The 21,854-nt window shown below is 35.7% G+C and overlaps 1 protein-coding gene across 1 annotated transcript in view; it reads left to right on the top strand.

Moving 5' to 3' along the window:
- FBLN2 (fibulin 2) overlaps positions 1 to 21,854 on the top strand; it is a 136,366-nt gene that overhangs the window by 109,808 nt on the left and 4,704 nt on the right. Inside the window, 10 exon segments of the mRNA XM_032239092.1 lie at positions 4,485 to 4,496; positions 4,499 to 4,618; positions 7,298 to 7,333; positions 7,336 to 7,404; positions 7,407 to 7,428; positions 7,751 to 7,899; positions 13,586 to 13,714; positions 16,179 to 16,304; positions 17,265 to 17,381; positions 17,476 to 17,604. Of these exon segments, the coding sequence (XP_032094983.1) occupies positions 4,485 to 4,496; positions 4,499 to 4,618; positions 7,298 to 7,333; positions 7,336 to 7,404; positions 7,407 to 7,428; positions 7,751 to 7,899; positions 13,586 to 13,714; positions 16,179 to 16,304; positions 17,265 to 17,381; positions 17,476 to 17,604 (909 nt within the window).

Genomic DNA, 21,854 nt, shown 5'->3' on the forward strand with positions numbered 1-21,854 from the left:
AAATTTTGGTCTATTTATTTTAACAAATAGTTGTAAAACAATTCAAGCATATGCTTTACCTTTATTTACAATTCTCTGATTCATTGCATATTCTAACTGGTCTCACTATGAAAGTTAGTTCCTTCACTGGGCAAAATATACGATTCAATTTTGCATAATTTGCAGGGTGCTTCCATATGGGTGTCTCCTAGCGTGCCTAACAGAAAGGCAAGAAACACTTATTCTATATATCTTTCCTTAATGGATATTCTGTAATAAGAAAGCATGGGAAGATTTCTATTGCAAGAAAGGGTTATTAAACTGCTCTTTGAATGGGCAGGTTAGTTGCTTCTTAAAAGACTCTGGTGAGCTACTTTACATCTCACTCTCAACCTATCCATACATGGGATTTGACCATAATGTACTGAAAATGTAAAATATGCCATTAAAATCAATGTGATATTGTAGCTTCTGCTAAAGTTTCTTCTTGGTATTCCCACCAACACTCATACGGCAAGCTACTGTATATAAACAGCTACTCCCTTTTAGCACAGGTGATGTTACTTAGTTTGTATTGAAACATGTTTTTAAAAAAATCTCCAACAACCACAAGCGTTTTACTTACACAATTTTTATTTTCCCACTTTTAATGTTAAAAGTGTACATATCCATAGATACATATATACCAGGGGTGGGTTCCTGCAAGTCCTAACCTCTTCTATAGATTCCACAAATCTAGAATGCCGTTTAGAACTGGTTCCAGCTCCCTCCCCCGCCCATCCACATATCACAAGATGAAGGTGAGAGGAGGAAGTCTGAGAGTTGAAGTCCACAAGTCTTAAAGCTGTCAAGTTTGAACACCCTCGGGTTTTTTTCTAAAGGGGTTAGGGGTGCAAGGGTCTTGTAACTTGATAGCTTTAATACTTGCATGCTTCAAATGCCAGAGTTTCTGAGCCAACATTTTGGGTTGCTAAGCAAGAGCTTTGTTAAGTGAGTTTCACCACAATTTACAAGTTGGCCATGCCCACACAGTCACATGACTGACAAGCTACTCCCACTTGGTCACATGGCTGACAAGCCACTCCCACCCATCACATGGCCAGGAAGCCACTCCCACCTGGTCACATGGTCAGCAAGCCACTCCCACAAAGCAGGCCACACCTACAGAAGAGGTTCTAAAAAGTTTTGAAACCCACCACGGATATATACATACACATTATAAAACTTGGTCTAACTTTGTGATACTTTAACTCTTGTTCTGACAGTTTAGTAGTATTAGTAAAACATCATAACATTTCTGGCTTATGTTAACATTATTGGTGTTCTTGGTTTATGGCTCTGTGCTACAAGGTAATTTTGAAATGTGGAAATGGTTCCTGTATTGTATTGTTTGCTATTAATTACATTATCCCGCTTTTCAGCCAGTGAAGCTCAGTGTAGCAGATAGCTAATACCAGTATGATCCCAGCTGCAGGGTGGGAGAATCAGTGTACTTGTTATGTCAGTGAAAGCTATTATATGTTTCCCTGGTGCAGAAACTGTTTGCATTTAGCATCAGTATACTGGTTGTCTATAACTTTGGTTCTGATGACTGAATAGCTAAAGGAAGTAGTTAGTCAGGCTTTTAGGCAATAGCAAACATGAACCTTAGCTCTGGACTGAAAATAGTTTATGCCAACCCCAAAAGGGCAATAGACCTGCAGGGTCTGAAGAAATTAGTTCTTAATACTGAGATCCCAATGGGTTCCTTTTTTCTTGACCATTCCATTTGCTTTCAGTAATTAATAAAACCCTCAGATGGAATTTCTGTTAATTAATAGGAGCCATTTCCGTGCAGGTGTGGTTGAGTTGCCAACTGTGAGCAAAATGTGTAGATGCTTGGGGAGGGAGGGAGTCAGACTATTTTAAGATATGTATAAGCTACATTTTATTTTTTTCCCATAAGTTTTGAGTCACTGCTTCTGTAAAGTGCAGGAATGAAATTCTATCACATTGCCCTAAAGAGCAACGTAATTCTCTTTCTTTCCATTCAATGCCCCATTTTGCCCTATAGTGGTTGCTCGCATGACACTTCTAAAATCTATATTGTCCAATATCTAAATACTTCAGTGTTGGAGCCTCTACAACTTCTGGAGCCAAGTCATTCACTGTCCTTTCACCATCTTGGTAACTTGTCTCTAGACTTGCTCCAGTTTATTTTAAATTGGAGTGTGTAGAACTGAACCCAATAGTTGAAGTAAGGATTATTATTGCAAAACTAGCCCTTCTCCAATCTTCTGGGCCCTTGGCTGTTCTTCAGGACATCTCAGAGGTGCTGTCCTAAGTGGTAAATGAGTGACATTTCATCTGTAATTTTAACAATATTCAAGGAAGTTGTAACTCATCATTCTATAAGTGATTAAGATATAATTCTATTATGAGCTCTGTTGAGTCAGCAGGCATAGAATCAAGACTAGAAACTAACTTTTTTAAGTATAAGTATAATCTTTATTGTCATTGTACTTAAATACAATGAAATTGGTTCTCTAAACATTTAATTAAACTTTTATTTTTCCAAGTATTTTATAATTTGCTTCTGCTTGCATTACTGGAAATGTATGTTCAATTTACACTGAAGATATGGAAAAATGTTCCTCATAGATGTTTTGTGGTTTTTACTTTCCTTTCGGCTGAAGCAAGTCCACATTTTGCATTTCCTCTTCCCAGCCAAGACCCTGCATTCAGCTGAAATCAATCAACATGCAAGTAAAACCTGTGAAATTGCTTTGACATGTACATTTTCCCAGGAGAAGCTTTTATAAATCTTGCAGATGCAGAAAAATAATTGGACACTTCTCTGTTTTCTTGTTTCCATATCGTTTGAGTTTTGATTAAATATTCAAGGTCACTTAGGGATTCATTGTACATTCTATTTTCTTTCACCTGTAATCTCTGAAGCTTTTTGACAAACACTGTGGCTTGTGGAGGATAATCTTGTAGGTCAACCTTTCCCTGCTTGGTACTTTCCAGATACTTTGAAATTGGTTGAGTATTATTGGGAATCAAAATTCTAATAGACTTGAAAAACAACAGAATGGAGAAAGTTCCTTTCCTTGGGGCAGGAAATCCAGTGTCAGGATGGCTATCCATTGTTTGAAGAGCTCAAGAAAGGGCAATAATTATGAGATATAGTTTCTGTTATCCAGCTGCTCTATCTAGTGGAAATCTGTTATTCTTGCTTAAAGGGTCTCTGTTTCCTTGTATGGTCATTCATAGAATTACATGATGTTTCTTCTGCCCTGATATCTTTTCTTGATTACAGTGTTTGATTGCCTATTTTATTCCTTGCTGCTAAATGAGATTTCTACTACTTTTCTGCCCTTAACTTGATCTTAGATCTTTGCTGGACTGTGACACAATTATTCTATCTGTAAAAATGTGCTGTTGGATGCAGAGTTTGTATGAGAAAGCATAATAAGCTACATTATGTTTCCTTCTGAGGCCCTACTATGTGTGTGTCCATTGTAGCATGTGAAGTATATATTAAATTGATTGTGGGTTTAGAAATGAAAGGGAAATAACTGAAAGGTTTCTCTGATCCACCCTTTTGCTGTTCTACCCTTAGATATCAAATTGTGCCATGTATTACAAGTCCTTCATGTGTAGAAGTTGTGGTAAGATCTTGACATTTGAAATGGAACCTAATCATTGCCATAATTTTGAATTAGATTGTATGTCCACCATATTGGTGTATTCGTGCCCAGCATGTAATGATAACAATAAAACATTTCTAGGATTGCAAATTATACAGGAAGCTGGAAAAATAAAATGTGAGATATATAAGGATCCATACAACCTAATAACCATTTGCTGCCAGTCACAGTAGGATCACAGACAAAATTCATTTCTCATTAACACATGCTGGGCATGAAACATACCACTGCATACATACTACCTAATTCAAAATTATGGCAATGATTAGGCTCCATTTCAAGTGTTAAGCTTTCACTACAGTTCCTACTTGAGCGTATAACACAAGTTATTCTTATGAGCTTCAAAGCATATTTGTCCTTTCTACTCATTCCTGTGGTTTTTTCCTTGGTTCCTTTGTTACATTATTCATATATGTCTTTGTGTCCTGTGGTGACCAAGTGATTGCTTCTCTTGTGAAATTGAATTATATTTGCTATATAAATTAGGAATATTCTATATGTAATATGTGTGCTTGCATTCATACTTTTCTAAATTCTGTCCAATTACAGTAGTTAATTATATAACGACCTTGACTGAATATATCACTTAAAGCAAAATTAAAGATGGAACACCTCCTAGAATTCCCTATAAAATAAAAAATTGCAAACATTTGTAAAATTGGCAAGAAAATTAAAAAATGCAATAATATATTTTTTTCTTTCTGGACAAATAATTTCTGCTATATCTTTACGAAGTTTCCCCTCATGCTGTAGTAAATTTGAAAAAGGTCTATTGTTTACGATATGATATGCTGGAATGTGGTCTTTTCACAGATATTAATGAATGTTATCAGATACTCATACTTGCAAGAGAGGAGAACATTGTATCAATACAATTGGATCATTTACATGTCTTCAACAACTCAGCTGCCAATCAGGATATGAATTTAGGGATGGTGAATGTGTTGGTAAGATTAGAATTAATTTTTGCATGAAAAGAATTGCTTTTTCAAGCATTTTGTAAACTTATTTGTCAAAATCTTGAGCTGAAGTACATACAGATTTTGAAGAAATGAAATTTAAAGTTACAATTAAATGTATTGTTTCATGAAATTAAATGAATTATTTGTGTAAACCCCCCCTCAAAACAACCTTGTAAAAGAATGAATTGTTAAATAAAACAATATATCGCAATCTTTGATCCCAGAATCGGATTACACAATTTATGGTTGTGAAATAGATATTCCCCAAATATTGTTGTAGCGGTTGAATATTGTTGATGCTTTGATAATACACAGGGAAAAAACATTCTCTCAATTTTAGCTTGTAATTTTGTTTGATACTTTCCAGACAAAGTGGAAAATGCCTCTATTTATCTTACTGAATAAAGGTTACCAAATTTTGGGGAGTAGTTGTTGCGCTTTTATAAATTTTCCATGATTTCACTACAGAATTGTTTTGTAATTATCAATTCTTATACAGCACAACAGGAATTCTAAATTCTTAGTAATTCAGAATACACAAAACAATTGTGATACTATTCTCATATTGCAATCAAAGAAGGAAGGATCATAATAGCTACCTACTTGTTGCAATGCTTTCAATTGTCTTTGTATGCAAGAAGACCCACTGGTAGGAGTAATTTACTTTGTTGACAAATTCAGCTTTCTCAGGAAACAAAAATTGCTACCCCTTCTTTAAGTTAATTCAATGGCCTGGATAAAGCACAGCTTGGTAATTTTAGAATCTAGACTTAATGGGTATTATCTCAATTGTGAAGCATGCAATTAATGCTGTTATATACCGTAAATTAACACATAGCCCACCCTTGAGAAAGGCTGGCCAATAATCTGTATGCTATTCCCTTCCATGTTTTGATCAAACATTTTGAAGCAACAGTGAAAAGAAATAATCTATTTCGTGCTACTTTAGATATTTGCAAATATTGTGGGCTGTTTTTTTTTTTAAAGTATTAAATCACTCCCAGCGGTGGGTACTGATTTTATTAGAGATGTTGAGGAGGTAGCTTGACCACAAAGATAATGATTTTGTTACATTCACATTTTCCATAAAAGTATTGGAGTAATACAAGTATTATCAGAGGACAAAAGTTATATTAAGAGTGGTCAACATGCCAAAGCTTTTTTTTTTTTAAAAAAAAAACACTTTGACAACTCTGACATACAGATTTCCTATGTGCAAGTAGTCCTCATTTAGCAACTATCTCAGACAATGACCATTATAGTTATAATGGGGGATGAAAAAATAACTTTGTGACCAATCCTGCATTACGACCTTCATGGGTGTGTAAAGCAAAGGAAAACCTGAAGCAAGAGCACAGTCACAGTTTCATTTAGCAACCACTTTGCTTAATGACTGAGTTGCCACTCCCAATTGTGGTTGCTAATTGATAACTACCTTATTTATAAGCATCCAGCAGCCACTTTTCATATCCTAGTTGATTTTAAATCTAGCGTATTAAAATGACAAAACATTTTCTGTGTGTTTTTCCAGTTAATTCCTGGATTCTGGGTCTACTATAAGCATCATTATATTAAGCAATTTCTAATTATTTGCTGTCACATCCAGGCTCTTACTTCTGGTTTGTGATATTATCATATTACGCTATGATTATGTGCCATCAAGCCAGCATCATTTCTCTACAACCCTACAGATGAATAATCTCCATGATGTTCTGTCCCTGAAAGAAGAAGAGCTTGAAAATGGGTTGCTGATTAAATTAAAGTCCAATAGCAATATATTGATATTCAATCCACTGTCATTAATGAGTGTATGAGTGCATCTATCACCATTGTAATGGAATCCATCCATTTTGTTGTGGGTGTCCTCTTCTTGTTCCTTCTACCTTTCCCAAATTAGAATCCTTCCAGAGAGCTATGCTCAAAATTGGATCATTTGAGCTTTGATATTAAGTATAGAAGGGTATTGTTTATCCTTTATTTATTTTTTACCAAGGAGATCTGGAAATTTGAATAACAAAAGAATTCAATGTGACTAATACTTGTGCAAAAAGTATCTGACTTTGGAGTTCTGCATTCACATTGACTATACAGATACAGAACAATTAAAACTAGGCCCATGCGTCTTCTGAATAGCTTTTATCCCAGAGCTATAATTGCACTCAACAATGAACTAAAGGGCCACCATCAGAGAGCTATTGGACAGCACTACTTGATCTCTTGTGTGGATGCTTGGGTGGTTTAGGGGCAGGTAATTTTTTGGTGGGTGGGGGTGTGTTTGGGGATTGTTATGTGTGTTGAGCCTGGTCTCTGAGTGTCATGTGAATTTCATTGTATGTGTATACTGTGTATATATGTACAATGACAGTAAAGTAAGTAAGTATAAATGTAGAAAGGCTGTTTTTCTATTTTGTTGAATTTCCTTAATGGATTGCATATACTTTTCCAGGGTTTTTACACGTCAGTATGGTGAATATTCTTTCCAAATGGAATGAAGGCTAGAAAAAGAATGATTGTTGCATCTTACATTTACTATTAGATGTTAATAGCACTTTGTATTGTTGCATTGCTCTTTATAAACTTACACATGTACATTATCAAAAGATACCACAAGAGTTTTAGAAATAGGATAGCTAAATTGTTTCTTTTCTTTTTTTTATACAAAAGATATTGATGAATGTGAAAGAGGAACTCACAGCTGCAAGATAAACTTGCATGTCAAAATACAAAAGGATCATTTTACTGTGAATCAAAGCAACGATGCATGGAAGGATTTTACAAGATCCGGAGGGAAACTGGTGTCGGTGAGTATTTTTATTCCTCAATTAATGAGTTCCAGATGCTATTCTATCACCTGCGATACATTTAATTACATTCAGTCATCTGTAATGTTATACTGTTTCCCCCATTCTTAAATAATTTTCTTTAAAATACAATAAAACAAGAAGTAAATATTAGATTTTTGAATATTACAATTTTAACTATGGGCTAAATAAAACCCTATTAGTCTGGAATTTATTGTACAATAAATCAAAACCAAATGAACAGGAAAGGAAGAACAGCTGGAAGATAGGTTGCTGATTAAGTTAAAGACTGATAGCAATATATTAATATTTATTCCACAGACATTAATGAATGTACATCACTTCCTGAGCCATGTAAAGCTGGATTCAATTGCATCAATACTGTTGGGTCTTACACTTGTCAGAAGAACCTCTTAATATGCAGCAGGGGATATCATTCAAGTGAAGATGGAACCCGATGTGTTGGTAAGAGTCAGATGAAACAACCTGGCAATTGATAGTTAGGTTTACCGTCTGTCCTTTAATCTCATTTTCAAAGAGTTTTGATACATTTCTGTAAACATGCATGTTCTGAATTCCAATCAATACATAAAAGCATCTGTTGCAAATCTTTGTAGTGCTGGTAGAGATACATTCAATGTTCTTTGGCTTACACTGGATGGCTTTAATTGCCATCCAAAACAAATTGAGTTATATATACATTGCCTACCTGCTAAATCTTAAAATAGACCTCAACAGGTGAGAAACATACGTCTGCCAAATTCTTGGCAGTGAACAGTGTTACTGATTGCTGTTGCTTTCCACTAGGCAGTGTTATTCATCAGGAAATGTTGACATTTAAACTAGTGTTTGCCAAAATAATTACTCTTGTCCTTGTTAATGCCAACAAGGGAAATAAAATCTAAAATAATTATTCCTATGAATTAATATAAGACACATACATGCATCAATAGTATAGATGTTTCGGTGATTCATGCTTCTTCTGTTCCTTGTGATTTCTAAAAACTGAAGCAAGCATAACTCAGGCATACACTGAATCATGGGAAATGCCCTTTTATGGATCAGTAGTTTTATTATAGAACACGGAGAATGGGAATAAAATAAATTAAAATAAAATAAAATATATATATAGGTCATCCAGGAACATGGACTTTGAATCATATATGAACATGAGAGATAAATTTTGCAAGTAACATAAAGTGAATATGGTGGGTTTCCAAACAATTTTTTCAAACAATGATAGGAGACATTCAGTGTTGGGATTCAAAAAAATTTACTAGCAGTTCTGTGGGCATGGCTTGGTGGGCATGGCTTGGCTTGGTGGTGTGGCTTGGTGGGGGGGCAGGGGAAGGATACTGTAAAATCTCCATTCCCATCCCACTCCAGGGGAAGGTTACTACAAAATCACCATTTCCTCCCAATCAGCTGGGACTTGGGAGGCAGAGAATAGATGAGGGCAGAGCCAGTCAGAGGTGGTATTTACCAGCTCTCTCCGAACTACTCAAAATTTCCATTACCAGTTCTTCAGAACTGGTCAGAACCTGCTGAATACCACTTCTGGAGACATTAACATGAAAACAAGATTCAGTCCATTTTACAGTGACGTACACTGGGCAAAAAGTTATCTATGTGTATTTGTAGGTATATCCCAACATAAAATCTTTCCTCATTAGTCTGTTGCCTTAGATCATTTTGTAATTCTCTAGTGCAAGGCTGTCAAAGTCCTGGCTTGCAGGCCAGATACATCAAGTGCTGGCCATGCCCCCACCCAGTTCAGCAAAGGGGGAAAATTCCCGATACATCATGTGACACTGTGATGACATAACTTTGACAGCCCTGCTCTAGTGCTTCAATATCCTTCTGGAGATACTGTCTGTGGACAGAACTTTACACAATCTTTCAAATATGGACACACCACACACTTAACTAAAACTATTAATAATGTGCAAATAATTTCCAATTTAGGGTTTGTTTTTTCATCATATTCATCCAATGGAGTAATATCAACTACAATATTGAAACTCTTTTCTTCAACTCAGATCCATATTCACATTTGGAACAGTCTGTATTGTTCTGGTCATCACTTTTTTCTCCCCTCCCTTTTTTGTGCATATTTTTAAACATTTCATTATTAGATAAAAGTATAGAAGAAGCAAAAAGTTTAAAAAGGAAAGAGAAGGATGCAAAGACAGAAGAAAAAATGACCTCTGTCTTTGTTTGCTGCAACAGAAAATAATTCAATCCTAACCTTTTGTTTTACATTCACATTTTAAGCCATTTCTATAAACTCCATCATCTCTACCATCCATTCTTCCATTGTGAGAATTAGTGTATCTTTCCATCTTGGTGCATATAAATTCTCACCATTGTCAACTTATATAGTAATAATGTTCCAGATTTTTTTTTTCAAATTCTTTATCTATCAAACCTAAAAGGAAAAGTTTACATTTGTCTTAAGAATCTGCTGAAATAAAGTAGAAATCTGATCTCAGTAGTTATTGGCTACATTTCAAGTCCATCAGAGATTATTACAAACTACCTTCTTTGCAGTTCATTTCTAACACATATTTGAAACTTCTTATGCATTTTTGACAATTTCTCCGGTTTTAAATACCAATGATAACATCTTATAGAAGTTTTCTTTCAAATTATAATTCCATGTGAATTTCAATCCATTAGAGTACATCTTTTCTCATTGGCCAATCATTATACTTTAATCAAAGTTCTTTGCCCATTGGATGATACAGTCTCTAACATATTTATTCCCTCCCTCCACCCCACTTTAAATGAGCAACTCCAAGAAAGGAAAATAATCAAGACAAAAAACTGGATAAACTGTCTAAAATAATAGAAATAAAATTATGCATGACTTAGAACAAGGCTCCTCAAACTTTTAAACAGGGGGCCAATTCACGGTCCCTCAGACTGTTGGGGGGGCAGACCAGCTGGGTGGACATGCCTAGTCATGTGACTGGGTGGGCATGGGCAATTTAACACTCCTTTGAACAATGCACACAAATTAAACTTTAATTTGTTTTGTTCCTGGGGTGTTTATTTGTTTTTGTTTGCATATAGCTCTTTTGGTTGCCTTTTCTTTTTACTATATCTTTTTTGCCCATTTTTTGTCTCCTGGGGTGTCTGTGCGCCAAAACCAGGCAAAAACTGCTCATGTTTTGGCCAAAAATGGCCCATTTTAGCCCAGTTTTGGCCTCCTGGGGTGTCTGTGCACCCTATTTTTCACCTCCCCAGCCTCCAAAACATCTTTGTAGGCCAAAATTGTTGGCCTTACCTTTCAGTTCTAGGATTTGCGAAGGTAAGTCCTGTACTTGGCCAAAGGGTGGGCAGGGTGATGTGGGTAGGGCAACCTTGTGGTCCTGCGTGGGCTGGATTAATGGCTTCAGTGGGCCGTAGTTTGAGGACCCATGACTTAGAAAAAGTCGATATTACTTCTTTTATCTATGAAAAGCAGGTTTATATAATAGCTAGATCATGTTCTATTTAGGCTAGAGAAAAGAAGGTGCTTCTTTATACTGTCTCAATCTACAAAAGTCTCAATTTTAGAACAAGATTAGTAAGATTCATCTGACTCTAAAATTCTTGTGCCTATTTGATTGTTTGTAACCCTGAATTGGGTGAAATGGTGTATCATATCATAGGGAACAATTTTTGCTCAAATGAACTAGCTTACCGAATGCCTCCAAAATTCAGGACTGAATTGAAACTTGGCAAAACTGTGGCTGCTTCAGGGCTGGAAGCTGCTAGGGCTTCAAATTCAAATATAATCTCAGTAAGTTGAATGAATAAATAAAAGCTATGGTATTCTGTTCAATCCATCAATGGATATTGATTAGGCAGGAGTAATGGTGATGTAATGCAAGTAGAAAAAGTATACGACATAATTTGTATATAATAAATCATATAGCTTTCTTCATGGTTGATGTCAGGTTTTAAACAGCAGTTCAGTTGAGTAATAACAATGTGTTATTTTTACTTAGAGGGAAATTAAGAACAGCTTGGCCAACTATCATTAACCAATCTAGGAATAGAACAGTGCTTTGAAAAATATATCTGCTATACTAAAGTAGTGGAATGCTGATGTTGGTTGTGAAATTCTTCATCTTGCTCATTTACCCTATCAACTTCCTATTTGGTTAGCACTAGTAAGATTTCCTTAGAAACTTTTGAACTTATAGAAATTAGAGCTTTGTTGTATTTAGAAACTTCACAGTTCATTCTAATATTAGTAATGAAAACATTGTGCCACTTTCCTTGTAAGTATACTCCTATGCTTAGTCTTTAAGCACTCTAACATTTGTGTGTGTGTGTGTGTGTGTGTGTGTGTGTGTGTGTATCTGTGTTAATAGAGTGAAAGCATAAGCAACCAAATAAAACTCATTGTGGTTCTAATTTTCTGAAAGAATACAATAATTAAATTTTAGATTGGATAAATGGTTTCTAGAAATAGACCATTGGAGCAGGTTATGCAGAAGAATGGAATTGTGGTAGCTTCTTTTTGCTTACAGAATTCTCAACAAATTATTCTTTTTAGTGCAATAGAGTGGTTAGCAGCAGTTTCTTCCAACATTTAGCTGGAAAACATTGTCATGAAATGGGATGCTCTTTTGACAGAATATGTACTGAAAGTAATTAAAAGCAGAAGTGATTGGAATGCACAGTTTCAAAGAAAACTAATCAAAGACTTGAACAAATGAATTAAAGGCAACTTATGTTGCTAATTGGCAGATTTAAATCATTATTAAAATCAACATTTTAATGCTTGCTGTAAAGTGAACAGAGATGCAAAGAGATGATGCTTTAATTTTTAAAAAAATCACTTTTTGATTGAAGATATTTGCTAGGCTCCTTGAAAACAAGTTAAAAAAAAGATTAAGACAGAATCTTTCTAGCCAAACTCAGGTTTTGTACATGTAGTACTGTAGAGTATATTATATGCCATTTATTTATTGTGTTGGCCATAGAAATGGTATTTGAAATTCTGGCTATAATTTATTTATCTCCAAATAAAGTTGTCTACAAGTAAATCCAAGGTTCCCAAAGGTTGTAAAAATTGTTATCCATGCTCATGATATATTATATGCTACTGCCTAGCATGATGCCTGTACTGATAGCCAATATTATATAGTAGTTAAGATATTAGACTGGAATGGAGATCATATGAATTCAAGTAAACTCCATCCATAGTTGCTGTTGCAGTAAAAACAGGAGAAGGAAGTGTTATATACCTTACTTTTTGCTCTTGAATGAAAGGCCAGATGTAAATCAATCAATCAAACAAACAATAAATTAATTTTAAAAATGTAAAGCATTTGTTGGCACACATGAATAAATGAAAGTATTATCAGTCCTCAGAGTAGGTGACCAATTGCTTGATTGGTATGGAAAGAGATCAAAGAAAGATTTCAATTTGTAATGAAATCTAATTCTGCCTTTATTATTTTATATAATTGAATTCATTTCCTACTATCTGAAAATGCCGGTTTAATAACAGAACAGAATAATAAATAACAGATTTGGAAGGGGCATTGTAGGCGTTTTAGCTCAAGCAGGAAACCCTATATCATTTCAGACAAATGTTGTTCAGTCTCTTCAAAACTTAAAACTTCCAGTATTGGAGGACCCACAATATCCACTGATTAATTGTTCCAATTGTCAGAAGATTTTTCTTAGTTCTAGATTGGTTCTCTCCTTGATTACTTTCAATCCATTGCTTCTTGCCTGTGCTCAGGACATAATAATTCAGGACATTCCAAACATCATAGGGGAATTAAGAATGTAGCTGTTTCTATATTCAATATAAGAAAAATTAAAAGGAAGCTAATGTTCGTTTGGATCCAAAAGAGAATGCTCACCAAGGCTTTGCAAGTTGAATTTCTCTTTTATTTTAAATTATAGGATTTGTCTGTAAGTATCACAGAGCTGCAGGAGGCCAGCTTTGGCAAAGGGAATTGTAATCACTAATAACAGCACCTGCAGTTTCTGGGGAAAAATTAACACCCGTCTGCTCCTGCTGCATGCTCAGGCTGCAAGCACCTTCATTCCACACATTTGCTGAAAATTGTGATACAAAAGGAGAGTGGCCATCAACTGGCTCATGGTGGTTAGAGTAATTGCTACTTTTTTGCTTCTATAGATGTTGATGAATGCCAGTCTGCCACACACCGCTGTGGAGAAGGACAGATTTGTCACAATCTACCTGGAGCCTACCGCTGTGATTGCAAGATGGGATATCAGTATGATTCATTCAGCAGAACTTGCATTGGTAAGTATGACACAGGGGAATTGATACTGCTGATTGTTGAAAAATATGGACCTTTGGACATATTTTATATACTATTGATTTCAGCATAAGTATTAATTCCTGTACTTAAGCTCAAAATAAGATAGGATGATTGCTTCTGAAGTACTCTTCATTCACATAGACTAATTTGTCTGTTTGATAATTGCATGCTCCAGTTTTATTTCAAGTATAGCAATAGATTGAAATTAACCTAAGCCAGTACATATTGATGAGCTAAAAGTCTCCAGCTCTCTGTTTTATTAAGTATCTTCACACTTGCAAAGAAAATAGGTCCTGAGTGATTTGGATGCTAGGTAACGATCTACCAGGTATTCAATTTCTGAGTGGATGCTATAATCCAGTCAGTGCAAGTAGGTACTGTAGCCTCCTGATGACACATGTCAAGTCACTTAATTTAATTAGACAAAAATGAATGGCAAATTGTTGTAAAACTTTGTGCACATTCATGCACAAGTGCACAGCATAATTGTGTAAGCTTAGCTTGGAAGATTGCCTAGAATTAGAAAGAATGGCATGAACATTTCTTCCCTTCCCCAGCTTTCTTCCCCAAGGTAGCATTGAAGTCAAAATGAGTTTGAAAGCGATGACCATGGAGATATGCTTGAAGATTTTGACCTTTGCAAATTTCTATACACAACGCATGTTATAGATTATACCTTGCTACAAGAACTTCTGGATGTTATAAATAAGTGAATTAAACTGGCAATCTCAGAAACCATCAGCCAGTTTGTGCTCCTTTGAGATTCCAATTTCAGAAAATTAGAAGAAGGGAGAAAAAGGAGGGCAGAACACTCCCCCTTTACAGAATTGCTTGTAAACCTCTAGACTACTATAATGATGATATCCCCTCCTGGTCTGTTTCTACTCCAGGTTGAATGTGCTTTGGATTCTAAATGATTTCAGCTGAAGCAGAATATCCAAGAGAACTGATTTATTTACAGTTATAATGATTGGGAAAATGTACATGAATGGACTCTTAAGAATGCTGATTTGGAACAAACAGATTTAAAGGTTATGAAACTTAAGAGTCTGAAATAAAAAAAAACACAGACAGGGGTCGGAGCTTACATAGCTTCAGGATGCTGAGCCAAAGAATATCTTCTAGTAGTAGTAAAAGTAGATCGACATTGCTGGGCCATGGGACAGGGCTTTGATGAGATAGAAATTGTAAGAGAATGATAGTTGAAAAAGGAGGTTGTGTCCCTAACTTTAGCTAATGAATTACCTTGCTTACCACAAAATTAAAATTCATGAACTCTCAGTTTAAAATCTCTAATTATAGAGAAAAAAGAAGATGACACTGACAGAGATATGCAAGCTCCATTGCTAAAGTAACAAGGCATAAAACTTACTTTAAGTTTTAAAGTTAAGTTTTTCTCAATTACAGAAAATATGACTTCAGCAACAAAGTGGTCAATGCCTGGAATGTACTACCCGACTTTGTTGTTACATCCTCAAACCCCCAAAACTTTAACCTTAGACTGTCTACAGTGGACCTCACCCTATTCCTACGGGGTCTGTAAGGGAGCGTGCATAAGCTCACCAGCGTGCCTACCGTCCTACTGTTCCATTTATTTGTATACATTTCTTATGTATATATGTATACCTGCCTATACTTATATGTTTAAATGTTATATTTATACTTATACTTGTTTGCTCATACATGCTTGACAAACCAAAATAAAATAAATAAATAAATAAATAAATAAAATAAGTCCACAACAGTCAGATATTATTGAAAAGCAACTCAGATAGATGCTTTGCTAATTCACTGATGCATGGGTGGAAACTAATCAAGGAGAGAAGCAATTTAGAACTAAGGATAAATTTCTTGACAGTTAGAACAATTAATCAGCGGAACAACTTGCCTCCAGAAGTTGTGAATGCTCCAGCACTGGAAGTTTTTAAGAAGATATTAGATCACCATTTGTCTGAAGCAGTATAGGGTTTTCTGCCTAAGCAGGGGGTTGGACTAGAAGACCTCCAAGGTCCCTTCCAACTCTGTTAGTCTGTTTTCCCAAGTAGGAAGAGGAGTCATCAGACTTGCATGAAAGTAATTTTAACCTTCCTGTGCAATTCATTTCTTCGTCTGGCCCTACCTAGTGGGACACATCCATTGGTATAACTTCATATTCTGGAGGTTTTCAAAACCATTCTATGTGCTATACGTGATTTAATAAGTCAAAAACATAGGATATAATTTTAGACAATTTTGCAAAAATGAAGTGCTGGTTTATTTGATAAGGTGGCAGCTGCATTTTTCTATACTTCGTTATTTCACTATACTGATAAGCAAATAAAGTAAGGAAATGTCAACATTCAAGGTGGAAACGATTACACAAGTCTTCCTCTTAACCTCTTTGCTCCCTTTCTGCTTTCCCAGGTGTATTTTATGGCTATCAATTTTGTTTTTGTTTTGCAACAGACATCAATGAATGCTGGAATTATCCAGGCCGACTCTGCCAGCATTCGTGTGAAAACACTCCTGGATCCTATCACTGCTCATGTTCTTCTGGATTTCGCTTGGCTTATGATGGGAAACATTGTGAAGGTATTTGTAGATGAAGCTATCTCAAAGAAAAAAAATCAGTGGGGCTAGATTGCACAGTGAGAAATGTCTGACAGAAAACAACACATTTCTAAATGCAGGTTTTGAAATTCTTCTGCTTTCTTTTCTATTATTCTATTCTTTACTTGTCACAATTAGCATTCCAATTTTCCCATGTACTTTGTATATAGTATAATATAAAATGAAACCCTGACATAACTGCCATTGGGTCCTTTTTTCCTGTATTTGTATTTCACTGAACATGAATAACTATAGTCTAATTCAACTTGCATTACAGGCCTACTGTTTTGAACAACATTACAATGATAATAGCACAATAAAAATGAGTTGGGTTACAACTGTTAAGTCAAATGTGGAGAAAGAGAAGCCCAGATCTTTATGTAGACTGTTAGCATCCCTTTTGGTCCTAGAGCTTCTTCCTCCTATATTGCAAAGCCATATCGACAGCATCACCTGCTGACCCATTTGCTTGTAGGCAAAGTGCAAGTAGCTTTGAATGGACCCTAGACTTGGCAGCCATTAAGTGAGAATTGTAATTTGCATATGTTTATATGAAAAGTTTAAGACTTTCAATGAAACTTAAACTTCCTGAAAACGTCCTGGCTCCATCTCTTTCTTGATTGTGTGATACAACTTTCTATAGACCTCGAGATACTAGAAATGATACAGCCCACATCTAAGTTACAGTTACAATCATCTGTGACTTTCAAATGCTTATTAATATTATCTCAATTTAGTATTATAGTATTTTAATCAAATATATTTCCTACATGTATAAACCATTGTCTTCCATACTCTGTCTTAGACTTAAAGATGCTCCATGTTTTGTTTTGTTTTAAAAAGGCAATCCATTTAGTTAAGGGATTTTTCTACTTTGCCTTCAATGACAGACATGTGGCACCAACTGATTTTAATGTTTCTGATACTCATTTTTCAATACAGATGTCAATGAATGTGACAATAATCCATGCAGTCAAGAATGTGCTAATATTTATGGTTCCTATCAGTGTTACTGCAGGCAAGGCTACCAATTAGCAGATGACAGCCATTCCTGTAAAGGTACATCTGATTTGTTCCACTGCACCACTACTGTACATTTCTCTGGGACAATAAAACCATTGCCCTCACATGTTTGCTAATGTACCAATTCCAGATATTGATGAATGTGCCCAAAGTGCAGGCATCCTGTGTACTTTCCGCTGTCTCAATGTGCCTGGGAGTTATCAGTGTGCTTGCCCCGATCAAGGATATACAATGGCCGCCAACGGAAGGACTTGTCGAGGTAAGAATGAGATTGGAGAAAGGACAGAGAGAAAATTGTTTCTTGCCATTAGGTCACGATGAATTGACCTAATTTTCATTTGCCATCACTGTATGTGAATAAAATCTTCATTTTAAAAAAAATGCAATAAGGGATAGGAAGTTAAACATGAAGTAGGAAAGTGTGTGTAAATGAACCTGGCATATCCAAAAAAAGTATTGGGGAAAATCACTTATTTATATTTGTATTTGTATTTGTATGTATATTTGTGTTTGTGTTTGTGTTTGTGTTTGTGTTTGTGTGTATGTATGTATGTATGTATGTATGTATGTATGTATGTATATCTGTATGTATGTATGTATATATGAGATGAAAAATATTGAAATACAATTTTAGGGAATCTACAGCATCACAAAAGTGCATGTATTAGAAATTGTGCACAAAAATACATGTAGAAGCTAATGAAGACATTTTAAAATGTACATCTAAATTTTTTCAGCAATGTAATCAAAAGATTGAGAAAATGATAACTTAAAAAAATTAAACTTATGTAGATTTGTCTGTAGAAAAATACTATTATCTGGGTAATTGTTTCACAATATATTATTATTATTATTAAAATTGCAATAAAATCAAACACAGTCACTCAGTGACAGTCCTTGAAAATAACTATCTAGGTAGAGAAGCTTTGGCTTATTAGTGGGTGAATGTGATTCTCCCTAGTAGGATAGGAGGTTGTGGCAGCCAAAAAGACTTAGGGTGAAGAAGAACTGAGTCAGCATTTTCATCATTGTTTTTTGTTGTCCTACTAGATTCTAGAAGAACTGTAATTGGTCAAATCAAAACCATATTAGCCAAATGTTGAAATAAAGTTTCATAGGTTCATTATTACTTTAATTTGATATCAATATAGGTGGGAGTCAGCTAGCATCAATTCCCAACACAGATCAGTTTTTATATAGTACTAGTTGATAACCCGGCGTTGCCTGGGTATTTTGTGAAATTATATTCTCACATGCGCCAGCCATTGCAGTGATGGTCAGACTGGGAATTCCAAGCATCCCGAAGAGTACCATGTTGGGAAGGTAGCATGGATGGTCAAGTGATATGATTCATACTAGAAGTCATCCTTTAATATGCTCAACATAGCTCCTTTATAGAATTACCCAAGCAGCCTTAAAGAGATATATTTCTATTGTTGCTATTTTAGCACACAAAAATGTGTATGATTCTTGAAGATATGGATCACTAATAAGGAAATGATTTGAAAATTGCGAAACAGCTTTTTTGTTTGGATTATTTAATGGGATCCAATACCAATGAAAACTTTTCAGTGCTTGACTCAGAGAATTCATATGTCAGTCTTGATTTTGGTGCAAGAGGAAGTTGTCCTAGTTGCTAAATCTTGGATGCTACTTTTGCCCCCCCCTTTAATAATTATAATTTTTGCAAGTTTTTCCCCTGCTTTTCAAAGCTGAATAGCACTTAGCACTATCACTTAGACTTATATACCGCTTTCCAGTGCTTTCCAGCCCTCTCTAAGTGGTTTACAGAGTCAGCATATTTTCCCCAACAATCTGGGTCCTCATTTTACCCACCTAGGAAGGATGGAAGGCTGAATCAACTTTGAGCCGGGTGAGATTTGAACTGCTGAACTGCAACTAGCAGCAGCTGAAGTAGCCTGCAATACTGCACTCTAACCACTGCACAACCTTGGCTCTTATATAGGAGATAAGATATAGGATAACATATGATTATAGAATCTGAATCCCTAATGATTGTAAATCCAATATTTCTTGAGGTTTTAGGGAGACAATGAGTACATTAATTTATGTATTAGGGAATTTTGGCATATATTATTTGTGACATTTAAACACTGTTTAAACACCATTTGTGGCCCTTGGAAGTCTTGAACCTGGGACAGGATTGGGAAAATATATCTTACACCCCTAATATATATAACAAAAAGTATTATTTCCACCCAGAAGAAATCTTTGTTTTTCTTCCTTTCCTTCCTTCCCACTTCTTTCAGGGCCATTTTATGGTTTGGTGAATTAAAACTACCATAGTACAACACTATCATATTATGTTATGGATTGTTGTTTTCAAAACCATGTGATAAAGCTTCAGAGAGTAGTAAATCTTTTTGCAACATCAAATTCCACGTGGGAACAATTTACCTTTTCACCTAATTTTATGAATCAATGAGAAGGACTTCAATTCTTTTAATTCATTTTTTATTCCCCATTTAATTTCTTTTCCTATGCCTTTAAACAAGCCACACTCCATGCAAGAGTGATGTTGATTTAGGAGATTGTCTTCTCTGTAAATACAGGCAGATTTCACTGCAATACTTTGTTCATGGATTGTTTAGCATTTATTTTAGTGGCAAACCTCTGAATGCTGTCTAGACATTTGAGACTTTTTTTTTGAATAGCTAAAGAGTTAAGCCAGGATTTCCTTCCCTGTCTTTTGTAGCCATCACAGATCAACAAATGGCTATTGTGTTATCTTGCTCTTCAAAGATTTTTCTTGTAGGATTTTCATTCTTATCTTAAGTACCCTAGGTAGAAATAAATTATTGCATCCCTCAAACACAATGACACAACTGGAATTGATGAAATGCTGGTCTTAAAAAAAATCTGTAAGCCTCCCAACCAGACATGGGTTCCTACCGGTTCGGCCAAGTAAATAGTAACTTGGCCTGCCACACTTCCGAACAAGTTCCCTTGGCAGCACCATAGGCTGCTCCATCTTATTTTTTGGTACTGCGCATGCGCGCATAGCAGGCATAATGTACATGGGCACAACGGGTTCCTGAGCAGACCAGCAGTAGCAGCAGCTAGAACCCACCCCTTCTCCCAACCATATAGAGAAGTATATATGCAACAAGGATTCTGCAGTCTTTTTATCAACATGCCTCCACAGCAATTGGAGGTCCAGAAATGGGGAAATCAAAATATATTTAGGCCCATCCTTAAAAGCAATCTTATTCAGCCATGTAATTAAAAAGTCCTGCAGATTGCAGGCAGAAATGGAAGCTGATTGGTGTCTGCCTGCCTCTGGGCGCTTCCACAGAGAGCTTTTGATACTACTTCTGCAGGGACACATTTTCCTCCCCTTTTGAGAGTTGAGCTAACTCTTCTGGCTGTAGTTCAAACTGCAATTTGCAGCTTATGATTTGTGATGCTTGTGTTTTGCAAGAATTGGAAGAGTTCTCCTTTTTGCCTTACCTTGCCTCACCCCATCTGCACTCAGAGATCTCCAGAAGATGTCACAATTGAATTTATTAGTTTATCCAGGTTTATTCTCTCTAGTAAACTTTGCAATGGTTTCATAATTCCTGCTTTAAAAAACCTGTTCAGTTTAATATTTTCAGCTTAGGTAAGCATCATATACTAAACTATTTACTTTACCCCACTTGCACGATCTGGACTCAGGAAAGCCCTTCTTCTCCACCCAAAGGTATACCATAGAGGTCCTATATAACAACTTATATCTATGAATGTATCTTTGGAGAAGAGATCCTGGTTGCAAAAGAATGATGCTAGGTTTTCAATGGGAATTTATATAAATAAAATTTAAAAGTATGCTCTTGATACCTACCAAAACTTTCCCCTACTCAGAGGTTATGGAGTTAGTCAAGCAAATGCATACTAGATGTTATGAAATGTGTTGTATGGATAGGATGAGGCAATTCATTTTCTCTGTGTGTAAAATGAGGGGGCATTTATGTCTCTGGAGATTCTCAGTCATCCAGGTCATGGTTGTCGCAAAGGTACTTTTTCAAAAGGCAACTGGACTCGCTGTTTTTCTTTGAAGATGTTTCACTTCTCATCCGAGAAGCTTCTTCAGCTCTGACTGGAGAAGTCCATTTCATTTCTCACCATCCATCCAGAGCCAAAGAAGTGAAACATCTTCAAAAAAAACCCAGAAAGTCCAGTTGCCTCCTGGAAAAGCATCTTTGGGACGAGGCGACATTTACTGCTCCAGGAGCTGTAGAAATTTAGAGACCTGGAAACTATTTTTTTTAAAAAAATATTCAGCTAGTTAACTGGAGGGGGTGTTGATTTGTCTCGTTTTGTCTCAGCCAGATGGGGTTGCCTGTAGTGAAGACCACATCATAGATGACTACAAAGTGCTTAGGAAGGATTGGATCAGATGTGAAAGTGCCTTTTTTTCCTTATCTGTTTCTTTAATTATTTCACTTTATTCATTGAAATTCAGTGTATTCAGTGAAAAACAACTTAAAGTTATTAGAGGGGATGGCT

Source organism: Thamnophis elegans, chromosome 2 (assembly GCF_009769535.1).
Source record: "Thamnophis elegans isolate rThaEle1 chromosome 2, rThaEle1.pri, whole genome shotgun sequence".
In the NCBI taxonomy this organism is placed as follows: Eukaryota; Metazoa; Chordata; class Lepidosauria; order Squamata; family Colubridae; genus Thamnophis; species Thamnophis elegans.